This window comes from Ahaetulla prasina, chromosome 14 (genome assembly GCF_028640845.1).
Source record: "Ahaetulla prasina isolate Xishuangbanna chromosome 14, ASM2864084v1, whole genome shotgun sequence".
Classification (NCBI taxonomy): Eukaryota; Metazoa; Chordata; class Lepidosauria; order Squamata; family Colubridae; genus Ahaetulla; species Ahaetulla prasina.
This window is the reverse complement of record NC_080552.1, coordinates 16,481,738-16,493,978: the sequence shown is the minus strand read 5'-3', so window position 1 is coordinate 16,493,978 and position 12,241 is coordinate 16,481,738. Positions and strand designations below refer to the sequence as shown.

The window sequence follows — 12,241 nt, the reverse complement described above, 5'->3', positions numbered from 1 at the left end:
CAACACCACCCAGCTGTAACAGACAAGCAGAGCTGGTAGCCGGCGCCCCCCCCAAACCCCATCCACGATGCGCGAGAGGCATCCGCAGACGACGATACATGGTGCATTACTGTGGAACTGGTGGGAGGTTAGAAAATTTTACTACTAACAGAGATACAAAAGTGGGCAGTAGGTATAAAAGGATTGACTACCCCTGATCTAGCCTGTTTATATTCAAGGACCCACGAAAAACACTCCCATCCACACTGACAGGGCGAGCCATTATATATAAGCAGAGAACAAACAACTTAGCAGTGTGATAACTCTGGCAATCAATTTCAGAGATGCCCACCATTGCTCATTAGTCTTCTATTGCAAAACATCTAGGATACTGGCTCACTTCTTCATGTACCTCCGTTATGTCTTGAAGGTGTGTCTTTGTGCGATTGGCCAACATTGCCGTCCTTTTGTTTTCGCTGTGGACTCGAATCACGTCCTGTGCTGAGAAATGCAAGACGTGCGGATACAACTACCACCTTTATCCAGTAAGTAGTTTTACTTATGAAGTGTACGTATTAGGTATGTGAATTAAAAAAATTCTCTCTCTGTTGGCTCTCCTTTAACAACACCCAGCGGCGAAGAAGTTCAGCACACTCGCTGAGATGCTTTGTCTTGATATAAATACAGGTAGCAATAGCAATAGCCCTTGGATTTATATACTGTTTCACAGTGCTTTACAGCCCTCTCTACCGTATATACTCGAGTATAAGCCGAGTTTTTCAGCACGTTTTTTGTGCTGAAAAACGTCCCCTCGGCTTATACTCGGGTCTATACGGCTTATACTCGAGGTGGTTTTTTTTTAAGGCCCTCGGCTTATACTGAGTATATACGGCTTATACTGAGGTTTTTTTTTTTCTTTTTCACATTTTGCGGACGGCTGGAAGCCCTGCCGGTGCAGTGAGAGGCGGGCGGGGGCCGCCAGCCTTCTCAGCTGAGGGAGGAGGGTTTCAACCGGTAGGTGCCTCATTTCCCACCCTCGGCTTATACTCGAGTCCCCAGTTTACCCCAGTTTTTGGGGTAAAATTGGGGACCTCGGCTTATACTCGGATCGGCTTATATTCGAGTATATACGGTAAGTGGTTTACAGAATCGGCGTATCTCCCCCAATAATCTGGGTCCTCGTTTTACGAACCTCGGAAGGATGGAAGGCTGAGTCAACCTTGAGCCTGGTTGTTGTGACACAACGCAATCAGTTCGAAAGCAAACAGACTTTATTAGGACAGACTTTTATTAGAACGTCATCCAAACTCAAAATCAAAGCAAATTCTTCATAACACAATTCTTCAGTCTTGTCACCAACCTTGGTCTAATTAGGCAAACTGCCAAAGGTTTTTCTTGGCAAAAGTTCAAAAGCAGAAGACGCTGAAAAGTAATAAATGCAGCAAGACAAAGAACAAGGCTATCAACATTGTTTTCCGACATAGAGCCCAAACGCTGTTGCTGGTCTTTTAAGCCTTATGGGAGGGGCCAATCATCTCTTGGCCCTACTCCGGAGTCGTCCTCTTTGCTTGAGCTGCTCTTGCCTTCTGGCAGCTCTTCTCATGCGTGCATTAGGAACAGGCTCCTCCTGTTCCTCTGCCTCACTGCTGTCAGCCTCTGGAGGCTCCGGAGTCCGTACATCACTCGCCGATGGCCCTGGCCCCAGCTCTGCCTCCGACACAGAGCCCTCATCTGGGCCTTCCCCAGCCTCCAGGACTGGCCCAAGTTCTTCCTCAGCCTAATGGTTGTCTAACTCCATTGCCAGTTCCGCAGGCTGCTGGCGGACCACAACAATTACTAACTTAACAACCACAGTGATTCATTCACTTAACAACTGTGGCAAGAACGGGAGTAAAACGGAGCCAAATTCACTTAACAACTGTCTCACTTAGCAACATAAAGTTTGGGCTCAATTGTGGTTCTAAATTGAGGACTACCTATATTTCACTAAGAGGCCAATAGCCGTTTCTAACTTTGGTTTCACGCTGCTTGGTGATTTTTTTTCCACAGTCGCTTTTTTTTAATCTTGAGAATTTTCTCGTCTCTTCTTTCAGTGCTGGGAATCCCGAGTTGGCCAGGAAATGTATAAACTGATGATCTTTGACTTGATCATCATCTGCGCTGTTATCGTCTTCATTGACTTTCCTAGGAAGTGAGTATGACATTCCAAGGAGGGGGTCAAAATGGCTTCTTTGGGATGGAGGATCAGGGGGCCACACCTGTCTATAACCTTTCACAGTTAGATTAAAAAGGTAAAGGTTTCCCTCGCAGATATGTGCTAGTCGTTGTCGACTCTAGGGGGCGGTGCTCATCTCCGTTTCAAAGCCGAAGAGCCGGCGCTGTCCGAAGACGTCTCCGTGGTCATGTGGCCGGCATGACTCAACACCAAAGGCGCACGGAACGCTGTTACCTTCCCACCAAAGGTGGTCCCTATTTTTTCTACTTGCATTTTTACGTGCTTTCGAAACTGCTAGGTTGGCAGAAGCTGGGACAAGTAACAGGAGCTCACCCCGTTACAGAGCAGCACTAGGGATTCGAACCGCTGAGCTGCCGACCTTTCAATCGACAAGCAGTTAACAAACAAACTGTTTGTTAGTCTAGTCTAACAAACAGTTAGACTAGACTCTAGCAAAGCTGGCTGAGGAATTTTGGGAGTTGAAGTCCACAAATCTTAAAGTTGCCAATGTTGGAGACCGCCCTGCTCTATAGCGTCATTTTGAGGGTAGGAGTTGAACCAATTTATGTCCAGGATGCGAGGGGTCTGTCGATATTTTCACAGCCCTCTTTTTACTCATCCAGTATACAGGTCCTCCATGGAAGGCAGATTGGTAGCCATTGTTTTTTCTGCAGTTCTAATGATCCTCTGAAGTCTGTGTCTGTCTTGTTGGGTTGCAGAACCAAACCAGACTATTATAGAGGTGCAGATGACAGACTTAATAATCTTTCTCCTCTTAGGTTGATTGTGAGCCATTGTCCCATCAAGGCCTTCCGGTGGGTTGGGCTGCAGGAGTTTGCCATCCCAGACAATGTGTTGGAAATAGTTTATGGACAAACAATCTGCTGGATCGGAACCTTCTATTGTCCTCTCCTCCCAGCAATTGCAGCCGTGAAATATTTCATTGTCTTTTATATTAAAAAGGTAATTAGATGGTCTTTTTTCTGCCTAGATAAAATTTTGATAAATAGATAAATGTCCTGGCCACGTCTACCCACGGGCCTGCCAAGTTTCTGGAGATAACGAGGAAATTATAGATAAGGCCAGAATTACTCACGAATATATTCTTCCCTCCATTGATACAGTTTGCCCGCGCAAATTCATTGCTTTGTCCAAGACAAAAAACCAGGAAGTCCCGCCTCCAATTTATAGTCTCTGCAGATGTCACTGCATGACCATCATTCCTTGGCTTTGTCCCAACGCTTCCTCTGCTGCGCGCGCCGGTCACGCCTGCGCAGTCTTGCATCACTCCAAAACTGTTCTTGGGGCGTTGCCAAATCAGAAGAAGGCTCGAGAGAATCAGGCCTTGCCGGCCCCTCCTCCTCCCTTTGGGTGGGTGCCAGGGAGGGAGAGGGCCCAAGAGAAGCAGGCCTTGCCAGGTCTTCTCCCTCACTTTCTGAATCATCCGAGTCCAGGAGTCCGGGTCCAGGAACCTGGGTCACAACATAGGTAGTCCTTGGCATACGACTCTTCAGTTAGTGACTGAAGTTACAACGGCACTGAAAAATGACTGTTTTTCACCCTTATGACCATTGCAGCATCTCCCACAGTCATGATCAAAATTCAGATGCTCGGCAAATGGCTCATTCTTACGACGGTTGCAGTGTCCCGGGGTCATGTGATCACCATTTGCAACCTTCTGACAAGCAAAGTTCAGAGGGAAGCCAGAGTCACTTAACAACCATGTTGCTAACTTAACAACCGTGGCAGGGAAAGTCATCGAACGAGGCAGAATTCCCTTAACAAGCATCTCACTTAGCAACAGAAATTTTGGGCTTGATTCTGGTCGCAGATCGAGGACTCCCTGTCGTTGCCTTTCCATAATCCAAAAAAAAAAAAAAAACCATCCGTGTTTTTTTCTCTTTGACTGTTTTATTTATTTATTTATTTATTTTATTTATTTATTTTATCACATTTGTATACCGCCCTATCTCCCAGGGGACTCAGGGCGGTTCACAGGCAAATAAAACGTACATATAAATACAGACTAAAATAACAGTTAAAAAACTTATTCTACATGGCCGAATTATTAAAAAAGCAATATAAATAATAAAAAACCCATTAAAACCAGTATGAATTTAAAATCTAATCCAGTCCCGCGCAGATGAATAAATGTGTTTTAAGCTCGCGGCGGAAGGTTCGGAGGTCCGGAAGTTGACGAAGTCCTGGGGGGAGTTCGTTCCAGAGGGTGGGAGCCCCCATAGAGAAGGCCCTTCCCCTGGGTGTCGCCAGACGACACTGTCTCGCTGATGGCACCCTGAGGAGTCCCTCTCTGTGAGAGCGCACGGGTCGGTGAGAGGTATTCGGTAGCAGTAGGCGGTCCCGTAAGTAGCCCGGCCCTATGCCATGGAGCGCTTTAAAGATGGTTACCAAAACCTTGAAGCGCACCCGGAAGGCCACAGGTAGCCAGTGCAGTCTGCGCAGGATAGGTGTCACACGGGAGCCGCGAGGGGCTCCCTCTATCACCCGCGCAGCCGCATTCTGAACTAACTGAAGCCTCCGGATGCCCCTCAGGGGGAGCCCCATGTAGAGAGCATTGCAGTAATCCAGACGAGATGTAAATTAAGTATTAGATCTTAATTTCTCTTTTTGCATTCCAGTTGAGCCTGATGCACACATGTAAACCTTCAGCCCGGCCCTTCAGAGCCTCGAGTTCCAACTTTTTCTTCTTGGTGGTACTTCTGATTGGTCTTATTTTGGTGTTCATTCCTTTGGGACTCAGCATGACACGGTCAGTTGCTTTAATGTTGGTGACGGTTCACAGGTGTTCCTTAACAGTCCTTTGTGTTATCCCCCCAACCAGGAGTGAAATACTCTGAAGTCTGCTACCGGTCTGCTTTGCTACCGGTTTGCTTCGTGCATGCATGTGCGATGTGCGCCAAATGTGTGCTTTGCGCACATGTGCACCACAGGCGCTACCGCCCAGCACTGAAAAAGGAGGATTAAGAAGCCTTTTCTGGTAAGAAGAACAGTGAAGCGGAGGGAGCAGCTATGCCACGCAATTTAGATTTGTGCGGCACAGCTGATCATCAGAAATACCAATTCACTTGAACCGGTAACATTTTTTTTGCCCAAACCAGTAGGAGTTATTACTACCGGTACTGTCGTGTCCCACTCCCCTTCCGACGACCGGGTCTGGGAAGTCCGTATCAAGCGTGGCCACGAAGCCTCCGCAGCTTTGCCAAATTCCTTTCAGATTTCTCAGGGCAGGCAGGAATCCAAGGTGTGACTTCAGCAAACTAGATGAGACTTTGCTTGACTCAAGGAATGCCAAAAAGCAGATCCTTTATATAGGCTGTGGGGTGTGGCTCCATGACTCAGCACTTATCCAGGCCTGCCCCTCTCTTCCTTCTGCTGACATCGCCTCTCAGATCTCCGGAAGCGAGGATCCTCCCACTTTAGATTGTCTTCTGCTGTTTGAGAAAGGGAGGGGTCAGAAGGAGTAGGCCCAGGTAATTCCAATCCGTGGCTGACTTCCTCTGATGGCTGCGTGTGAGTGAGGTTTGTTTGTTCATTCCCCTCCAAGCATGGGGCCAGGGCTGGGGGTTGGAGGCATGCCAGGCCGTTCCTCTTCATTATCAGACTCTGAATCTGATAGCAGGCCTGGGAGGAAGAGGGAGGGGCCCAGCTGAGGAGAGGAGGGAGGACGAGGCACAACAGGTACGGGCGAACAGGTCTCAACCGGTAGCATTTCACTCCTGCCCCCCACATATTGTAGTCTAGTTCCTTACCCCGCTGCTCAATTGCAGCTCTTGGAGAAGTAGCCAAGGGGCATGTCCCCAAGGACAAGTAGAAGAACTGTGTAGCCTTCCTTAAGATATATTCCTGCACATGGATTGGACCACAATCAACATCTCCAGCATTGGTAGGCTGGAGATTATTGTAGTCTACATCTAGCAACCGTTGAGTGCAGTAAGCTGCTGTAGGGTTCATCAAAGGTAGCAGAGCAAAATTTGACCTGGTGGTTAAGGCACCAGGCTAGGAAGCAAGAGACCCTGAGTTCAAGTTCCGCCTTAACCATGAAAACCGGCTGGATCACCTTGGGCCAGTCCTCCTCTCTCAGCCCAACTCACTTCACAGAGTCATTACATTGTGGCCTATTGGCCACCGGCCCCTCCAGCAGTTAAATTAGATGAGGAGGAGGCATGGGATTTAGGGTCAGCTTCAAGGCAACCTGAGAACTCTGAGGAGGAAGAGGGAATGGAGCTGTCAGAGAGAGAGAGAGAGGCGGAGCTTGGGCTGTCTGTCAGCCCTCAGATGGAGAGTCAACAGCCCCCAGGTCTGGAGGTGGCTGAGGAGGAACAGCTGGGTTCAGTGCCTGATTTGTGGATGTGCAGAAGGCAGAGGAGAGGAGAGCACTGGAAATCTATGGGCTGGTTCTTGGGACAGAAGAGCCACTGCTGCTAGCAAAGCTTAGCTACCTTAGCTCTGGGGATAAGAGACAGGGAGCAGAGATGAATAGATGTGGCAGACAACTATTCATCTCCCTGCTGGACAGACTTGTAAGCCTGCGTTGAGAAACTTTTTGCCGGGGGCTGCTGGCACACTTAATAAAGGAATAATTGATTTAAATACAGAGGGTTTGTCGTGTTTGGGGAGCTGGGTCAGAAATGCTATGGGGAAAACAAGAAAAAGAAGGTATATTGGCTACATTTGCCACCTTGAGTTATTTGTAAAAAAAACAACAACAAAGTATGGATATAAATAGCCAAACGTATAAATAAGTAAAGTTTATTTATTTATTTTATTTATTTGATTTTTATACCGCCCTTCTCCCGAAGGACTCAGGGCGGTGTACAGGCAGCAGTAAAAAATAACAATACAATGTACAATTTAAAATAGAAATTAAGAAACTTATTATAATTAGCCTAGCATTTTAAAAATTTATAAAACTAAACCCCATTTAAAATAAATAACAAATTTAAAATCAATTAAATTTAAAATTTATAAAAATTAAAAAATTTAAGCCAGCCCCGCGCGAATGAAAAGGTGTGTCTTCAGTTCGCGGCAGAAGGTCCGAAGGTCAGGTATTTGGCGTAAACCCGGGGGAAGCTCGTTCCAGAGTGTGGAGCCCCACAGAAGGACCTTCCTGGGGCCGCCAGCCGACATTGCTTGGCGGACGGCACCCTGAGAAGTCCCTCTCTGTGAGAACGTACTGGTCGGTGGGAGGCATACGGTAACAGCAGGCGGTCCCATAAGTACCCGGGCCCTAAGTTTAGGACATACACTTGATTCTAATTGGTATTGTCTCATCTGTCCCTTCCCAAACAGCATTCCTTCCTCTAAAGCCTGTGGGCCGTTCGTGAATTTCAATCGCTCGTGGGATGTCATCGGACACACCGTGCAGAAACTGCCCCTCACCTTGCAAAGGATCCTGAACGGCATTTCTTCCGAAACGTTTGCTGTGCCTTTCTTCATGGTTACCTGGTGAGCTTTTGTTGACAGACCCAGGGCTGTGATTCTGCACGAGGGTTTTGGCAAGCTGTCACGTGGATTTCAGTTGGGTGCGGCGTTTTATACAAACGCTGCAACCGTGGCACGTTAAGCAGGGTAGATAGTTTAACGTGGAATCCACCACATGCTGGCTATTTTCAAAAAAAAAAAAAAGCATCTTAAAAAAAGATTAAAATGGAGATGTTGGGTGATGTTTGATGTTCCTGATTGCCACCGTAACTAATTGCTCTCCTTGATAATGAATTATGTCTCCTTCCTTAATCCTGGTCATTGATTGTTTAGGACAGGGCTCTCCAAACTCGGCAACTTTAAGACTTGTAGACTTCAACTGCCAGAATTCCTCATTTCTAGCTGGCTGAGGAATTCAGGGAATTGAAGTCCACAAGCCTTAAAAATCGCCCTGGGCTTAGGATGAAGGTTGTCATATTTTGCTGGTGGCAGTCAAGATGATTGACTGATCTGTACATGTTTGAAGGCATGTAACTGTTTGAGAATCGTCCCAGGGACATTCCAAATATTCACGTTTTGTATCTTGGTGGGGCTGTTTAACTTTAGGAAACTTTATTCTGAGTATTTGCAAGAGAGGACCTAATGATGACAATGACTTGGCTTCCATATTTTCATTTGCTGTTACTGTATCGTGTCAGAAGCACCGAGGCACTTACGGGTTGAAAGGATTAGCCGGTGACATCACTGTTGCCCCAGGGACGCCCAGTTGAGGGCTCCTTTCATATCCCCGGCAGGAGCTGGAGTGAAGGACGGGAGCTCAACCCCACCCAAGGCAGTTCTCAGGTCTCTAACGCGGGCTTTGTAACCTCCTGTCCAGCGTTCCAACCACTCGAGCCTCCATCCTGCTATTCGGTGTTACGATATCACTATCTGTTCATGACCTCATGATGTATGCAGGGTCATTGTGGCTTACCCAGTGAGCCTTGATTTGATTAATAATTGTTCTATCAAATGGTAATGAGCTGCTGGTGACCACGTAATCCCATTGCCAGCGTTCCAAATAATGCACCCATAGAAAAACAAACTCCCAGGCACTCGAGTTCCTCAAAGAACAGTTTATTGGATATATTGCATTGGCACAAACTGGTGAAAGCCAACTCCGAGATTTCTGACGGCTTCCACCTAATTAAAAGTAAAAGTTTTCCTCAAGTCACTGGTCACATTGTCCAATCCAGGTGCTGGCTGGTTGCTGTGTTACTTGCTCCTCCTCTGGCCAGCCCCCTGTGAGGCTGTCCTTGGTTCCCACAGGAAAACTTCATTGTTTTGGCTACAAAATCCCATCTAACTATTTCTAACATCTAACTCCCCATCTCCCACCGCTGTGTGGCAACCCTGAAGCCTTCAAAATGGCTTCAAGCCAAGTTCCCTTCATTGTTGACACACACATTCTCCATGATTTGTGTCTCATTAGTCTCGTACTTGCTCTGAATTCAGAAGACGGTGTTTTACAAACTTCAGTCCATACCCCAGAGTGTCTCATTATGTATTTTTCACCTTGTTTTATAGCTTCGTTGTGTTTTGTTTCATTGCCTTGGCTGGAGCACATAAAAGAGTGATTAATCAACTGAGGGAACAATTAGCTACGGTAAGTTTTAACCTAACGGCGTTTATTAACGCTGTCCGTCTACCTTGCTCTTACTGAATGCATAATTTTATTTATCAGATGTGCCCCTGAGTGACACGTGGCTTTCTTTATTGATCTGTGGAGGCACAGATAGGAACACCGTAAAAATTTTATACATGTCAAATTTATGCTTGAACTGTCAATCTGGGGATCTGGTTACCTTCTTACAAGTTAATGAAACGGCATTTTATTCGTTTGGGAGGCTGTTATCTCTGCCAGAAGCATTTCCTGTTGAAACCGTATTGGAAGATCTTATTAAGCAAAGATCCTTCAACTTCAACTACTATTAATCGTTTCATCGTTCCCATCACCAATCTCTTTCCACTTATGACTGTATGACTATAACTTGTTGCTGGCAATCCTTATGATTTATATTGATATATTGACCATCAATTGTGTTGTAAATGTTGTACCTTGATGAACGTATCTTTTCTTTATGTACACTGAGAGCATCTGCACCAAAGACAAATTCCTTGTGTGTCCAATCACACTTGGCCAATAAAAATTCTATTCTATTCTATTCTATTCTGTGTTAGATTTTAGATCTAGTCAGCTTCTGATTCTAAGCACTGTTTATTTGCATTTTGCTGGATTCACACTTCGTGACATTTCAGAGTGGTTTACAGGTAGTCCTCGGCTTACGACCACAATTGAGCCCAAAATTTATGTTGTTTAAGTGAGAAATTCGTTAAGTGAGTTTTGCTGCATTTTACGACTTTTCTTGCCGCATTTGTTAAGTGAATCACTAAAGTTGTTAAGTTAGGAACACAGGGGTTAAGTGAATCTGACTTCCCCATTGACTTTGGTTGTCAGAAGGTCACAAAACATGACTCCTGGACACTGTGACCGTCACAAATGGGAGTCAGTTGTGAAGTATCCAAATAACCTTGGAGATGCTACAACGGTTGCAAGTGTGAAAAACTGTCGTAAGTCACTTTTTTCAGTGATATTGTAACTTTGAACAGTCACTAGATGAACTGTTCTAAGTTGAGGACTATCTATATTTCATTTGGGCTTACTACATTGACCGTTGGGTGGTTAGCTAGTTTTTGGTTTGGCATGCAGTTCAAGCCAATGGTACTTTATCCAATAAACCATTGTTAGATGTGGAGAGAGTGCAGAGAAGAGCAACCAAGAGGATTTAGGGGACTGGAGGCTAAAACATATGAAGAACGGTTGCAGGAAGTGGGTATGTCTAGTTTAATGAAAAGAAGGACTAGGGGAGACATGATAGCAGTGTTCCAATATCTCAGGGGCTGCCCCAAAGAAGAGGGAGTCAAGCTGTTCTCCAAAGCACCTGAAGGCAGGACAAGAAGCAATGGGTGGAAACTAATCAAGGAGAGAAGCAACTTAGAACTAAGGAGGAATTTCCTAACAGTGAGAACAATTAATCAGTGGAATGACTTGCTTCCAGAAGTTGTGAATGCTCCAACACTGGAAGTTTTTAAGAAGATGTTGGATAACCATTTGTCTGAAATGGTATAGGGTTTCCTGCCTGGGCAGGGGGTTGGACTAGACGACCTCCAAGGTCCCTTCCAATTCTGTTACTCCATTCCATTCCATTCCATTCCATTCTATTCTATTCTAATGAGGACATGTTTGAATCAGAGCTCACTTGGTTTCTGTCTGTCTGGTGTGTCTCCACAGGAGAGTCGGGACAAGCTCTTCCTGATCCAGCAATTGACTAAAGCTCAGATGCTTCGCTGGGACTTTTTCAATCCTCTTGAAGGGAACATGAAGTCCAAGCAAGGAGGAGCCGGAGTCAGCAAATAACCAGAGTCTCCGCCATCCCAAACTGGGACGGACACATTCAACTTGTTGTAGATGGAGGATTTTCAGCGGGGCTGGCTTCATTCGTGTTAAAGGAGTTGCCCTGACTGCTGTGATAGCACCACACAAGAGCAACGACAAACTCTTGCTAAACGAAGAGGACGCTGGAGTCATCGGGATGCGGGTGGATGAGGATGAGGATGAGGATGAATCACATTGCAGCACCAACTATGCGACTCACAAAGTACAGCATCAAGACACAAATGTAATTAGTGTAAACTTAAACTGTAGAAGTAGTCCTTGACTTAGCACCGATCGCTTCATGAGTATTCGAGGTTCCCGCGGATTCCCCCCCAAAGTAGCTACAAACCAGTTCTGAAATTCCTGCAGCCCCCCCCCACCCCCCTTTCCCCAGGTCACATGAATGCAATTCAGGCACTCGGCCCCCAGGCCGCATTTACGGCCATTTGCAGTGTCCTTAAAGTTATCTGATTGATTTACCATGGTTTGGCTGAAAACTGGGCTTTACTTCCAGTTTTTGGCAAAAACGCCCCATAGCAAACAACGGGGTTTGCTTAATGATCGTGGCGATTTCCTTAACAACCTATAAAAAAAGGTCAGTCATAGGATGGCCTGCTTTTATAACTTTGTGACCGTAATGGGCAGGCTCCATTACAATCATAAGTCAAGGACTACCTGTAATTTGTTATTTGTTAGGTAGCATCCCTTTTTTGGTCTCTGGCCATCCCACTCTGAAGATGCCCCCAAAGTCCTTGAAAACCCAACGGCTCCCCCATGTCTTTGGGAGAGTTTGGGCATTGAGTCGCTCTAACATTTAATTTCTTAGAAGAAGAATCATTTCCAGATATATGGCCATGGCCTTTTACTGTTTTTTTTTTAATTATTGTTTGAAGGAGATAAAGTTTTATGGAGTCGAGGACCATTCAAAATCTAATCAGTAGAGAGTCAAAAGGTCAGGGATTGCTGGTCAGACCTGAACAATCACAGTTGGTGAGATTTCCAAGCTGCCAGATTTCCGGGGTCTTGTGTACAAACCACTTTGATCAATGCACACAAATCTGGGCTACCGGCACCCAGAAAAAAGCAACCAATCTTAAGGCCGAAGAGCTGAGGATTTAATGACCGGGGGA

At 45.9% G+C, this 12,241-nt stretch overlaps 1 protein-coding gene across 1 annotated transcript in view; it reads left to right on the top strand.

Annotated features, from left to right (window-relative positions):
- Positions 1 to 11,708, top strand: part of TMC7 (transmembrane channel like 7) — a 29,158-nt gene extending 17,450 nt beyond the window's left edge. Inside the window, exons 10-16 of the mRNA XM_058157238.1 lie at positions 410 to 524; positions 2,073 to 2,170; positions 2,974 to 3,157; positions 4,834 to 4,964; positions 7,505 to 7,660; positions 9,203 to 9,281; positions 10,968 to 11,708. Coding sequence (XP_058013221.1) covers positions 410 to 524; positions 2,073 to 2,170; positions 2,974 to 3,157; positions 4,834 to 4,964; positions 7,505 to 7,660; positions 9,203 to 9,281; positions 10,968 to 11,093 — 889 coding nt within the window. The 3' untranslated portion in view covers positions 11,094 to 11,708. The remainder of the gene's footprint in view (positions 1 to 409; positions 525 to 2,072; positions 2,171 to 2,973; positions 3,158 to 4,833; positions 4,965 to 7,504; positions 7,661 to 9,202; positions 9,282 to 10,967) is intronic.
- The last annotated feature ends 533 nt before the right edge of the window (positions 11,709 to 12,241 follow it).